Source organism: Sinocyclocheilus rhinocerous, unplaced genomic scaffold (genome assembly GCF_001515625.1).
Source record: "Sinocyclocheilus rhinocerous isolate Xijiao unplaced genomic scaffold, SAMN03320098_v1.1 scaffold615, whole genome shotgun sequence".
Lineage (NCBI taxonomy): Eukaryota > Metazoa > Chordata > Actinopteri > Cypriniformes > Cyprinidae > Sinocyclocheilus > Sinocyclocheilus rhinocerous.
Genome location: NW_015631049.1, coordinates 1,558,082 through 1,571,449, shown reverse-complemented (window position 1 = coordinate 1,571,449; position 13,368 = coordinate 1,558,082). Strand labels below are relative to the sequence as shown.

Genomic DNA, 13,368 nt, shown 5'->3' with positions numbered 1-13,368 from the left:
TCGGCCGATCACCATGACAAGAAATCGGTACTCAGTATCGGCTACAAAAATCCTGATCGGAGCATCCCTACTGAAGACTTAAGTAATGGCTCTTGAAAATTCAGCTTTGCCATCACAGGAATAAATTACATTTTCAAATATATTAAAATAGAATTTTTTTTTTTAATAATATTTCATAATATTAAATATTAATGTTTTTGGTGATTTTTGGTCAATTAAATGCAGCCTTGGTGAGCCTTAGAGACGTCTCTTAATAAAAGATCTTAGCAACCCCAAACTTTTAAACAATGCAGTATATTAATCCAATGTGATGTGCAATTAATGTGATGTTTCACAAAAAGTCAAGTCACCTTTATTACTATAGTGCTTTATTCAATACAGATTGTGTCAAAGCAGCTTTATGGAGATAAACAGGAAAATAACAGATTTATCAGTTATGGAAACTTAATAAAGAAAGTCTTTATTCACCTCAAGTCAGTTTAATGTTGGTTCAGTTCAGATAGGGCTGCACGATAAATCATATTTTAATAGTGATCATGATTTCTACTTCTCACAATTTATTAAGCATAATTGCTCAAATAATAGTGTAATACAACCTATCTGTTATCTTTCACTTTCTCACAAACCATGCAAGTTGATTTGTGCTTATGTGAAAGTGCAATAATTATGATGAAATTGATTGTTTTTTTAAATGACAGTAAGCCGTGATTAATAATTGTGATTTCATTTTTTAGCAAAATAATTGTGATTTAACCGTGTAACCATTATTGTGCAGCCCTAAGTATCAGTGTGAAGTTCATCAATTTTGATATGAGTTCAACTTAGCTATTAAAAAAAAAAAAGATTAGCACTTTTTGCATGACATTTGCACAGAATTTAATCATCAGAACAAAGTTATCATGTATGAAATATTTTTGGATAAACAATAAGGGGACCGTGGGGAAACAGTGGGGAAAAAACATCTTTGTTGCATATGCAAGAAAAATTAAGGAAAAAGTTGTTGCTGAAAAGTTGAAAGTAAACGGGTTACAAATAATTAATATTAATGAAATTAAATCCATACTACAGCCCTAGTTTCATATCATCAGTCACCCGAGGCTTCATTTGCTGCTTTATGTATTGATTTAGTATCATATTGAAGCTAAAATATTTAGTATTGATCCAACCATATGTTGGACATATTTGTTGGGATATCAGCCACTGAACTGGGCTCTTGCGCAGTCCCATTTGATTCCTGCTGTCACTTCACGGAAAAGCGGGAAAGCAGGAGAACCAGAACACCACAGATGAGAAACAGGAAAAAGGGGCACACAGGAAGGAAGTGAGCGTTCAGTCTCTTTACCTCAAAGTCTACCTCCATATATCCTGTGCTGCCACATGGACAGATGTAACTTAACGTGTGTGTGTGTGTGTGTGTGTGGCCATGGATGTGTCATTCTGATTCCCAGTCTGTATTCCAGGAGCCCCCTACTGTTCCTGCTGCACTGACTGAGCCCTGGCGGCTGCTGACTGCAGATTTGACCTTATATGGTCATCCTCAGCTCCCCGCCTGTCAGCCTTCCAGACCCATTTCCTCTTTCCTTTCCATAGGCTGAAGCACAGTGCTTGCACCCAATAGATTCTTTGATAGGAGCATAGAAGAAAAAGGGGCAGTGTGAAGGGAATTTTTTTGGTTGATGTGTCAAGTCCACTGTGATCATTTGGAGATTTCTTTTGTTATTATTTATAAAAATTTATAATATTTATGACATTACAAATATCATATAATTAAATAAATGTTTATTGTTATTATATAATTTATATAATTATACTCTATTTTGTTTTTAGGTTGTTCATCCAGAATTTTTTTTTTATTATTATTTTTTTTATTTTTATAATGCATTTCTTCTATCCTTTACAGAATTTGACATGAAACAACTGTTTTATTTTATAATGTGTCTATAAATCAAGATGGCAAAAGTCAGTCACTTTGTGATTTAATTAATTCTTTTTTTATTTATTTATAATATAGTAAATTAGATATCATAATAATAATTATATATAAACTTGCATATTTGTACTTTACTATTTTTTAGGTTGTTCATCCATAATAAATTGCATTTTTGTGTTTAAAATAATTTAATGTATTTTTTTTTTAAGTGTTTGAGTGTTAAACCACAGGATCTCAGATAATCTGGTGATCTTTCTACTTCATTTCTTTACTCTATTCTACCCTCCTCCATTTAGGTCATATGTATTAGTCAACTGCATACACCTGCTGGCCCTGAGCAGCTCTCATTCTGACACACAGTTGGCTCTGCCCTCTCAGTCCTGATTGGCTGTATGTGTGGCTCATGTAAAATGACATGACGTCTGGTTGGACAGCTGCTGGGGTGCTTCAGTCAGGTCAGCTGTAGTCTGCTGCCTCTGGGTCCTCATGGGCTCGCAGAGGAAATGGAAATAGAAATTTCCATGCTGACTAGATAAGACAGACATGCTTCAGCTTCTGCAGAAAGAGGTTCTGCCTCTGTAATACTTTCTGTTGGCCACCTCCACAGTGTGTCCCGTCTTTCTGTCTCTTTCATTTCCTCCTTTCCGTGTCTCTCTTCACTGGTAACTCTGTCTCTCTCTCTCTTTCTCTCTCTCTCTCTCTCTCTCTCTCTCTCTGACTTGGTTTTGTTGAGGTGAGGAAGCTTGTTTTAAATATGGTTTATTGAATGTATGGGTTAAGGCAGATCTGTGTTACTTGAGGTGAGGGATCTGCAGTAATGCTGCTACTGTTGCTACGCAACAGGTTAGACTAACTGCACTGCAACGGCGGTTTTGGATGGCTCCGGTTTTAGTAAGCTATAATGAATTTAACAAAAATATTCATGATATAAGTTTAGCATAATGCATGCTGGATTAATCTCAGACTTTTTTCACCATAAAATCGGCCAATCAAAACATTGCAAAGACAAAAAAAATAAAATAAAAAAAACATCTGCCTGTAACTGCTGTAACTTGTTTGTATTTCTTATGAGCAGGCACTCTAACAATGTCTGTGAAAATGCACACATCATATAGACATCTTGCCGACAAATATTGTTCTATAAAGGATCTTTACTAGGCTTTCAAAAGATCTAGAATCATGTAATCACTCTATAGCTGCATTTCTGTTTTTTTACAAGTTGCTCATCCTTGTGATCACAAGCCTGCATATATAAGCACATAGACAAGTTTTATATACTGTCTCTTAATGTGTTAATAAATAATAAAGCAAGCCGATCTAGAATCCATAAGCAGATGATCACTGATGACCTTCTGCTCCGATGTCCGTGATCCATAAATCCAAATGCCAATAATATAACGGCTAATGTGTGCATCATCCTGATCTTCCTTTAGAGGCTTTGATTTACAGGAAGGTTCTCGAGAGAGAACTAGTGCCCTTATATCACCTCCCCCGTCTTTTCTGCCATCGCTTCCTTCCACATGTCTGACTAAACGAGCCAAAAAAGAAGTGCAAAAGATCATGGGATAGCCAGCGTTCTTGGTATGTTTTGTTTTGCAGCATGTGATGGTTAAACAACTGCTGCCCAACGATTGACTCCATTCCATCAGTGTTTATTTTATTTGTACATTTATTTATTTATTAATTAATTTTATATTTTTACATTTGTTTTTTATGTTTTTATTGCATTTACAGTAAGAAATGTAAAAAGCAGAAATGTTAGGCAAAACATTTTTTTTTATAGCACATGAATCCTTCTGTAAAACTGTTGAAATGTGTCGGTACTTTTCTAGATGTATGACCTTCTGTTTCCGTGACTTTTTCCAACAGTGCTTTACAGGTCACACTCCTTTCTGCACGTATCGTGTTTACCAGCATCGCATCGCCATAACTTCCTAGCACAGACAACATCAGTGATTCTCTCACACTAGTCTCATGCAAACACGTATCTTGGTTTGTTGTTTTTTGGTGCATGTGATGGTTGACAGACTGCTGCCCACAGCTGGATTTTAAATTAGGAACTTTAAGTGAATTCTGTTTTTATTGGCAAGCAGCGGCGCTGTATCAGTGTGTGAGAGCCAGTCTGTCTGTATGTTTGTTTAGCTGTTCATGAAGTGATTGGTAATCGGTGTTCCTGATAATAGGCCTCTGTGTGTGATTCTTGGATTATTTTCTCTGTTTCAAGAACATCATCTTACGTATTCCTCTGTCGTCCTTTCTCTCCAGTTACCTTTGATCTTTTCTTGCGAAATGCTGTTTTGGTGCCTTTTTCGTTCTTCTCATTTGAAACTACCACACGCACTTCAAAAGAAACGGGGTGGTTAGCTAGCAAATAACTGTGAAAGGTATAGTTTCTCTTTCGTAAGACTGTGTTATAACCATGCCCAGACTTGAGAAGGAATGTGTACACAGAGTGGTTTTCCACACAGGTGGGTTGTGTCTTTTTGTACAGGCCGGGCCTGAGAATAGCCCAGGGTGTTGTGCTTTACTGGGCTGGGCTTTCTGCTGTGATGTCATCGCACCATAGGCAAAGCAGCAGCGTGGCCAAAAGTGTGGGTGTGGTCGTCTCTCGACACATGATCACACAGCCCTGTGCAGAGATTGTGGTCTCGCAAGAGATCAAAGGTTGTGACCCGGAGAGCAGAGGGCACTGATGTCATCAGGAAGTCAGCTGACTGGGCATGGGACCGCAGCCATGCCTTTATTTGGCTTCTTTGTTTGCTGTGTACAAGGGAGAGGAGGGAAATCTTCTGTTGTTTTTCATATACAAACATCCGTGCAAACAGTCACATTGGATGTGATGGTGAAATCTGGCTGCCTTTGGACTAGTCTACATCTCTTTAAATACAAAATCTTAGTAATATTTGGAAATTGAAATATAGTATAAAAGTAAAATACAGTAAAAAATATATATTTTTTAAATTAATTAATAAATAAGGCTTGTTATCCACAGTGTTGCTTTTATGTATATGCACCAATGTTATTTACCTACTTTTTAAAAATATAAATAAAACATTTTTGACTTGTGATGCAAAAAATCTCTGAACTGATTCATTTAACTGTCCAGTTTAAAGAACTGATGGAAGGAATCAAATATTTACCAAATAAGATGTGCAATTACATTTATAGTTCTATTCCCAATATTAGTTAAATGTATAATAAAATAGAATTAATATATTGTTTAGTGTTTATCTTTGCATTTAATATTTAACTGTCGTGGTTTATAATTATCATAGATAGATATATTTTTTTTAATTGTGGCAAAATAGTCTCGTTTTAGCTTTTTCACACTTTCTTTACGCCCAAACCTCCTTGTGACCTTTCACTCTGAGTGAAAGGGTCAAGGGCCCGTTGCACGTGTATTTCTGTGTCTGTATTCAGATGCAGAGCTGCGAGAACAAAAGCCCAGCAATCTGTTTTTATTATGAATCCGCTGCCGTGTGTAAATGTTTCTGCTGTTGGTTTGAATGACCGGATGAGCTATTGTTTGACAATTTGGAAAAGAATGGCTTTCTCTCCCCCCTCATTTCATGAGCGCAGGCCAGGCCGCTAGTGTTTGTTTTGGTGTTAAGTAGAGCTGGCATTGTCAGAGCTCAGTTCATTTACCCAAAGAGCCGAATGCTTTCATAATCTAATATTTGTCTTTGTCTTTGTGTTTTCTCTCTGCAGACGGGCCGTATCGATAAGGCCTACCCTACAGTATGTGGCCACACTGGCCCTGTTCTGGACATTGATTGGTGTCCTCACAATGACCAGGTCATCGCTAGTGGATCTGAAGACTGCACCGTGATGGTACGTCACTCTTCCTTACATTTGCTGTCATCATGGCACGAGGTGAATGTTGAGACAAGTAGGTGATACTGTGTGTGTGTCGCGGTCGAGTATTCTTTGAAAGCTGTGTGGACTCGGTTGTGCGCGAGACGGAACGGAATGCAGAAAGTGAAGTATACCCAGATCTTTAGTAGTCAGTTGCTGCAGAGCGTGCCAAAAAGATGAAAATATCTAGTGGAAAATGAGAATGTTTTGTTTTTAATGATATAATTGTTTTCAGTGTTTTGGCAGATGCTGTGATGCCAAAGCTGAATTTTCAGCAGTCATTACTCCCGTTTTCAGTATCACATGTTCTTCAGAAATTATTCTAATATGCTAATTTGGTGCTCAAGAAACATTTATTATTAATAATGTTGAAAAAAGTTGCGCTGCGTAATATTTTTGTGGAAAACATTTTTTTGGTTTCTTTGACTAGAAAGTTAAAAAGAACAGCATTTATTTGAAATCGAAATCTTTTGTTACTTTTAATCAATTTAATGTTAGAAAGTGTTAATTTCTTTAAAAAATGATCCCAAACTTGGTTGTACATGTATAAATGATATAAATGTATATAAATTATAACTAACTATTACATTTGGCCACGTCACCTCACTTTTTTTTTTTTTTTATTCTGTAATCAATGCAATGTGATGTGTTAATTGTCAGAATTATACACCTTAATGCGTTTTTGAACCCCTAATCATAAGCATTTCTTCTACACTTAATTTGACACTGACTTAACTGTTGAATAGCAGCAAGTTTTGATTCTGTACAGAACTTCACAAGATGGCATTGTGCTGTTTATTTTTATTTTATGTAGTACAACCCTTGCTAAACCCCTGCAGTTATTCTAAAGCTTGTTTTTTTATGGGTGGATATGACCATTTGTAGATAAAGTTTCCTTGAATAGCCGGCATCACATCTCCACCCAGCCATTGAGTCCATGTGTGGCTGGCAAAGTCTGCCCCATGACTCATGTGAACGGCTGTAGATCGGATCACAGCATAACTGAAGGCTTGCTCTTCTGGACTGTTTTAGATTAGTTTAAGCCCAGCCTGAAGTCATTGAATCAGCAGTTACTATTTTATAGTTCTGAGGTCAGTCTGGCTGGCTCTGGGTCTATTTATCATGCTACTAGCCCTTGTTTGGCCAGTGTGCAGAAAAAACAGCAACTCTAGTGCTTGTATACGTGTAATGAGTGTTGAGTTTAACAGGACACTGTCTCTTGTCCTCTCTTGGGGAATACAGAGTCCTGAAAAGTTGATGATTCCTATGTGTTTTTGTTTGTTTGTTTGTTTTTTGCCCTACATTCTTAGATTCATGAAATCTGAATTACATTGAAGTATAGACATGCTGGAGGGCAATTTCATTAGTTACCTATGATGTGTTTAGGGGATGATGATGATAATGACATTAAACAGGTTTAGCAGTGGCTATGTGAGGGAATAATGTACACTCATCCAGTCTATTACACAGTCTATTATATAGAAATATTTAGTCTTAAAATGTTGTGATTATCCAATCAGAATCAAGTGTTTCTGAGAGCTGTTGTATGTAATACATGTATGTAATAAATGCTGAGAATAATCGATGTGTAGCTGAGAAGAATGGAAGATAAGGAGAGAGGCTGACTTAAAAAATCGCATACTACTATTACTATTTCTGCCATAAAAATTTGAAAGAACATCTGTACTTTTAATCGTTTAAAATCAAAACTCTGCTGGACTCCATTATTTGCCCTCTGCTGCCACCTTCAGGAAAATTAATGAAACGAGTGAAAATGAATGTAACTTTAAAATTAATAAATCAATGTAAAGTGAAACAAAATAGTTTAATCCGATTTCATCATAATGTAGTTAAAACAACACTGAATTTAACATAGTTGTTTAAATTACAGTTATTTATATACAGGTGGTATTTTTTATATTTTGAATTAGCATTTTGATATTTTTATTTAAAATTTTAGTAATTTAGTTATGTGCTTTTGTCATTTTATTAGTTTTTTTTAATTTGTCTATTTCTATTTCTATTTCCATTTCAGTTTTGTTTAACTTTTTTTCCAGTTAATTGCCAATATTAAAAAAAAAATTCTTTCAGTTTTTCATCTGATATTTGCGACCTCCTGGCAAATTAATTATTAATTATAGAAGTAAAACAAGGTGATTTGTTTAATAAAATATTTGGTTCACAATATGATTCATTTTAGCAACTATGTTTGATTCAGTGTTATTTATATGCTATTTGGTATTTATTAATATTTTTAATTGGCATTTATTTTTTATTTTAGTAAGTTAGTTATGTCATTTATAATTTTTTTAATAATTCTGTTTAGCTTTATTTTCATTTGTTTTAGTTTTTAGTAATATAGTACTTCAACTTAAACTTTATTTCAGTTAGTTGCCAAGGCAACATTTCTAATTTTCAGTTTTTCAATTTTTTTACGTCTAATTTTTTCATTTAATATTTATGTATTTTTATTTCAGCATTATTTAATTTGCCGAAAGTGATGTTGTAATGGTTTTAGGCTTGTTTAACGATATACTTCATTTCCATGTATACTTGCACTTCAGTAATATTTTAGATGAATTGAATATTTGAATATGAATTTTTTTTTTGTTGTTTTCAGGTGTGGCAGATCCCAGAGAATGGATTGGTGACCTCCATGCCAGAGCCAGTGGTGGTGCTGGAGGGTCATTCTAAGAGAGTGGGAATCGTTACCTGGCATCCCACCGCCCGCAACATCCTGCTCAGCGCAGGTGAGAAGCCTCACCTGATCCGTCAGGGAGAAGGAAATTTGATAGAAACCATAACAGACGTGTTTGTGTTTTTAATGTTTTGACACTCATCCAGTTGCCTTTATCAGTATCTGTCAAAATAGCTTCAATGGAAAAAGCAGCTCAAGCTGCTGTCTAATAAATAGCTTCTTTAACATTCAAACGTGATTATTTCCCCATTTTCTTTTGGGTTTTTCTGCAGGCTGTGATAATGTGATTATCATCTGGAATGTGGGGACGGGGGAAGCCATAATCACCCTTGAGGATATGCACCCTGACATCATCTTCAGCGTCTGCTGGAACCGCAACGGCAGTCTCATCTGCACCGCATGCAAGGACAAGAAGGTCCGTGTGATCGACCCGCGCAAGGAGGAGATCGTTGCGGTGAGTGCTTGCTTTTCTGAAGCAAATGGACACGTAGTGTTTATAGATTTTATTTGTTAACTCCGAATATAATAGTTTCTGAATTACATGGATTGACATGTTTCTCTGGCTTTTCTCTGTCAGTTGAAGTGCTGTATGTTGATGTGTGAAAAGCATTCGGCTGCTCAGTTTTGAGTGAATGTGAGCAGTATTGTGATGTATTATGGTGTGCCTCGCTGACAGGAGAAGGACAAGGCCCATGAGGGTGCCAGGCCCATAAGAGCTATTTTCCTGTCTGACGGCAAAGTGTTCACCACTGGTTTTAGCCGCATGAGCGAGAGACAACTCGCCCTCTGGGATCCGGTAAGTTGCCATGGAAACCGTAGACAAATTTCATCCTAACACCTGCTCATAAATAAATGCAAACAGATACACTTTAGGCTTGCCTAACTTTGATCTTTCTTATGTTTTCCAGATTAAGAAAATAACTTTTAGTTGCAGTTTCTGATGGAAGTGTCATATAATTGTCCTTTTCAATATATTTAGACCATATATTTGCTCTGTCTGTCTGTCAGGACAATATGGAGGAGCCAGTTTCTGTCCATGAGATGGACACCAGTAATGGAGTCCTCCTGCCCTTCTATGATCCCGATACTAATGTGGTCTACCTGTGTGGGAAGGTAAACGCAGCACATACATTACCGTTTAAAAGTCTGGGGTAGCTGTCAAAAGTGACAGTAGAGACATTTATAATATAACATTTCTGTTTTAAATAAATGCAATTATTTTGGAATTTCTATTTAAAAAAAAAAAAAAAAGGACACTAAAAAATTAAGCAGTACAGTTGTTTTCAACATTGATATTAATAAGGAATGTTTCTTGAGCACCAAATCAGCATATTAGAATGAATTCTGAAAGATCATGTGACACTGAAGACTGGAGTAATGATGCAAAAAATTCAGCTTTGCCATCACAGGAATAAATTGCATTTTAAAATATATTAAAGGGGTGGTTGATTGCGATTTCACTTTTTTAACGTTAGTTAGTGTGTAATGTTGCTGTTTGAGCATAAACAATATCTGCAAAGTTACGAAGCTGAAAGTTCAATGTAAACGGAGATGTTGTCTTTTAAAGGGCTCAAACTGATAAGCGATATTAACGACGCCGTTGTTTACAATACAACCGGAGCACATGCCGCTGAGGGGCGGGACGATTAGACGCGCACTAGAGGCGGTTTAGCCAATCACAACACACTGGGCTAGCTAACCAATCAGAGCCCATCGCCTATTTCTGAGGGAGGGGCTTCATAAAAGCAGGAAATTGATCAGCGCGTTTCTCAGAGAAGGGACAAAGAGCGGTGTGGAATAAAGGTAAATTATGTGAAAAATAATGCGTTTGTTTTAAAAACAAAGCATTAATACATGTTAGACTGCACCCCATAAACACAATCAAGCCTAGAAAAAAACCAGTGAACCACCGCTTTAAAATAGAAAAAAATGAAATTGTAACAGTATTTTACAATGTTACTGTTTTTACAGCATTTTTGGTCAAATAAATGCAAGGTGAGCTTATTAAAATATCTTACTGACCTCAAACTTTTGAACGGTAGTGTACACCTGGATATTTAGTATTTATTATGTTGCATTCTGTTTATTTATTGCAAATGGTTCGATGGTAGTAACATTAGGGTTTTAGTGTTTGACTGATGTTTTGTCTCTAATAGGGTGACAGCAGCATCCGTTACTTTGAGATCACAGATGAAGCTCCTTTTGTCCATTACCTCAGCACCTTTACCACTAAGGAGCCTCAGAGGGGCATGGGATACATGCCCAAGAGAGGACTGGACGTCAACAAGTGTGAGATCGCAAGGTATAGCAACAATAATTATTTAGCTGATGGTAGTACGTGGTAGAATCTCATGAAACATGTCAGGAATATGACCAGGTCATATTTCACCCCAAAAATAAATGGTTTATTTTTATTTTATCCTATTTTTAAGACCATGTAATATTTCCACATTGTATGTGTTTTACTTATATACTGATTTAAATTAAATAAATAAATGGTGAAATATGACCCGGATGTTTCTTTGCAAGTTTTTTCCCCCATCCTTTTTTGATTGTTTATATTTAATGTAGTTAATTTAGTCTAGGTTTTGCTAGTTTTTCATAAACTGCTGAGATTTTTAATATATAGTTTGTAGTGCTATATGTCTACACCAGTGCATGCAGGGAATAGAGTCCCAGTCCACCCAAAAGAGGGCAGCACTAGACCTGGTTAACAAAGGGCTACTGGATCCTTCAGAATAAGATTTATATTCCTAACGAGGACTGATGCATGAATAGAGGTTCCATTTTATGGGCATCTAAGGCTCATGCATAATTGCTTGGTGTGTTATTTTTGTATGTTGGTATTTTCCCCGTCTCACACCCTGTTATGTTTTGACTTCCCAAATGAGTCCTGCACTAACGTCTGCTGCCCTCGTGAAATGTTCTAATAGACTTGTGTGCTTGTGTGCGTTCTCAGGTTTTACAAACTGCATGAGAGAAAGTGTGAACCTATCATCATGACCGTGCCAAGAAAAGTGAGCCTTTTGAGTTGTTTTGCTATTTTGTTTTTAAGAGTACAGCAGCCCTGCAGCCTGGACTGTATATTCTGAGCCACAACTTCCTGCTTTGGCTTCTGTTTTCTGGTATTGTCAAAAAGCTGTTCTATTAGTTTACCAGACCCTGTTTTGAAACTCATTCAGGTGGTTTTCACACTGGGTTTGATTAATTTTATACTACTCCTCCACTACAGGTCTTTCATCACATTTTATTATTTGGCTTTAAACTGCAGTATGTTCAAACCAACTTGTACGACCGTGAGTACTGCCGTTAACTGTTTACCACGGCACCTAGGCAACAATGCTGGAGGAGTCAGTGTCCAAAATAGAAAAACTTGTTCACTTCACCTTCTTTATTTATGTTTGTGTCCCCTATAAGGGTTCAATAATAAGAATAACCCTCTGACCCAGAACCAGTGTAAGATAGTTAAGGGTCAGTGCTGCCAAAATTTTCACTAGCCACATTAAAACATTTTCTAAAACCTTACTGACAACAAGATTTTGAATGGTAGTGTATTTGTTGAAAAATATAAATATTGTTTCCAAAAAATATATAAAAATATGTGGACAACATTTTCACTAGCCACAAAAGAATGATCAACGGACATAAATTGAGAAAACAGCTTTAACACCAAGTAACTGAACTCTGCATCTTTTGCATGATTGATTGAATTATTTGCATGATTCATCTACTGCATATCTTAACAACTTATAACACTCTTCCTTCCATCAGTCGGACTTGTTCCAGGATGACCTTTACCCTGACACTGCGGGTCCGGAGGCCCCCCTGGAGGCCGAGGAATGGTTTGAAGGGAAGAATGGAGACCCTATCCTGATATCCCTGAAACATGGATACATCCCAGGCAAGAACCGTGATCTCAAAGTGGTAAAGAAGAACATCCTAGACAACAAGCTAAGCAAGAATACAGAGAATACCACCCCTGCCATCAAGACTGCCACCTCCACACCATCTATTGTGAGTGGGACTTGTTTACTTATCTATTTTTGCTGTCTGGATTATCATCTTACAGCATTACATTTTGCTTTCCTATGCACTTTTTCATCCCAAATCTCCATTCTCTAAGTTCCCTGAAAAATATATAAACACAATTTCTTTACTTGTAAATTGCACCGTGGTTCAGTGTGACCTACATGCAGCTAAATGATTGTATTGTTCAAGGCCAGCTTCTCTTTTTGGCTCATATATAGTGTTTTTATAGTTTTAAGGATGTTCTACAGCAGACCCAACCCCCAACCACATGCCTGCTTAACCACATGACAGCAACAGCACATGTGTGTCCCGCCCTCTTTACCCAGCTCTCCCCGCTCAGGGCTGCAATCACACTGCCCTTCGGACACGCCTATGTTAGCTACTATTTATCACACCTAAAGATTATGCTATAGTTTGCGTCTTAATTATTTGCATATGCAGTGTTGCATTATTGCACTATTAAAAAAAGATTTTCATTAATTTTGAAATAGGTAAAGGGAAAAGGGAAAAAAATGGACATGTTGCCTTGGCAACTAATTAAAAAAAAATAAGCTGAGTATTCAAATTAAAACTGAAATAAAAATAAATGAGAGCTAAATAGAAATATTAAAAAAACAACCAGAATTACTAAAACTAAAATGACAACTTGAAAATACATATAAAAAAACGTATTAAAAATATTAATATATACTATAATAGTAAATATATAATACTAATATAACACTAGCATATGGGCTGTTGATTTGTTATAAGTGATATTTTATGATATATTTTTAATAATAAATGTGTATGTATATTTATATATGTAACACACACACACCCCAAGTTTTCCAATTCTGGTCTCCAAAAATCATTT

At 36.3% G+C, this 13,368-nt stretch overlaps 1 protein-coding gene across 2 annotated transcripts in view; it reads left to right on the top strand.

Annotated features, from left to right (window-relative positions):
* coro1ca (coronin, actin binding protein, 1Ca) overlaps window positions 1-13,368 on the top strand; it is a 55,567-nt gene that overhangs the window by 38,919 nt on the left and 3,280 nt on the right. For both annotated transcript variants that reach the window (XM_016553892.1, XM_016553893.1), the window contains 8 exons: window positions 5,639-5,761; window positions 8,406-8,535; window positions 8,756-8,937; window positions 9,160-9,279; window positions 9,492-9,596; window positions 10,640-10,785; window positions 11,443-11,500; window positions 12,255-12,497. In XM_016553892.1, coding sequence (XP_016409378.1) covers window positions 5,639-5,761; window positions 8,406-8,535; window positions 8,756-8,937; window positions 9,160-9,279; window positions 9,492-9,596; window positions 10,640-10,785; window positions 11,443-11,500; window positions 12,255-12,497 — 1,107 coding nt within the window. The remainder of the gene's footprint in view (window positions 1-5,638; window positions 5,762-8,405; window positions 8,536-8,755; window positions 8,938-9,159; window positions 9,280-9,491; window positions 9,597-10,639; window positions 10,786-11,442; window positions 11,501-12,254; window positions 12,498-13,368) is intronic.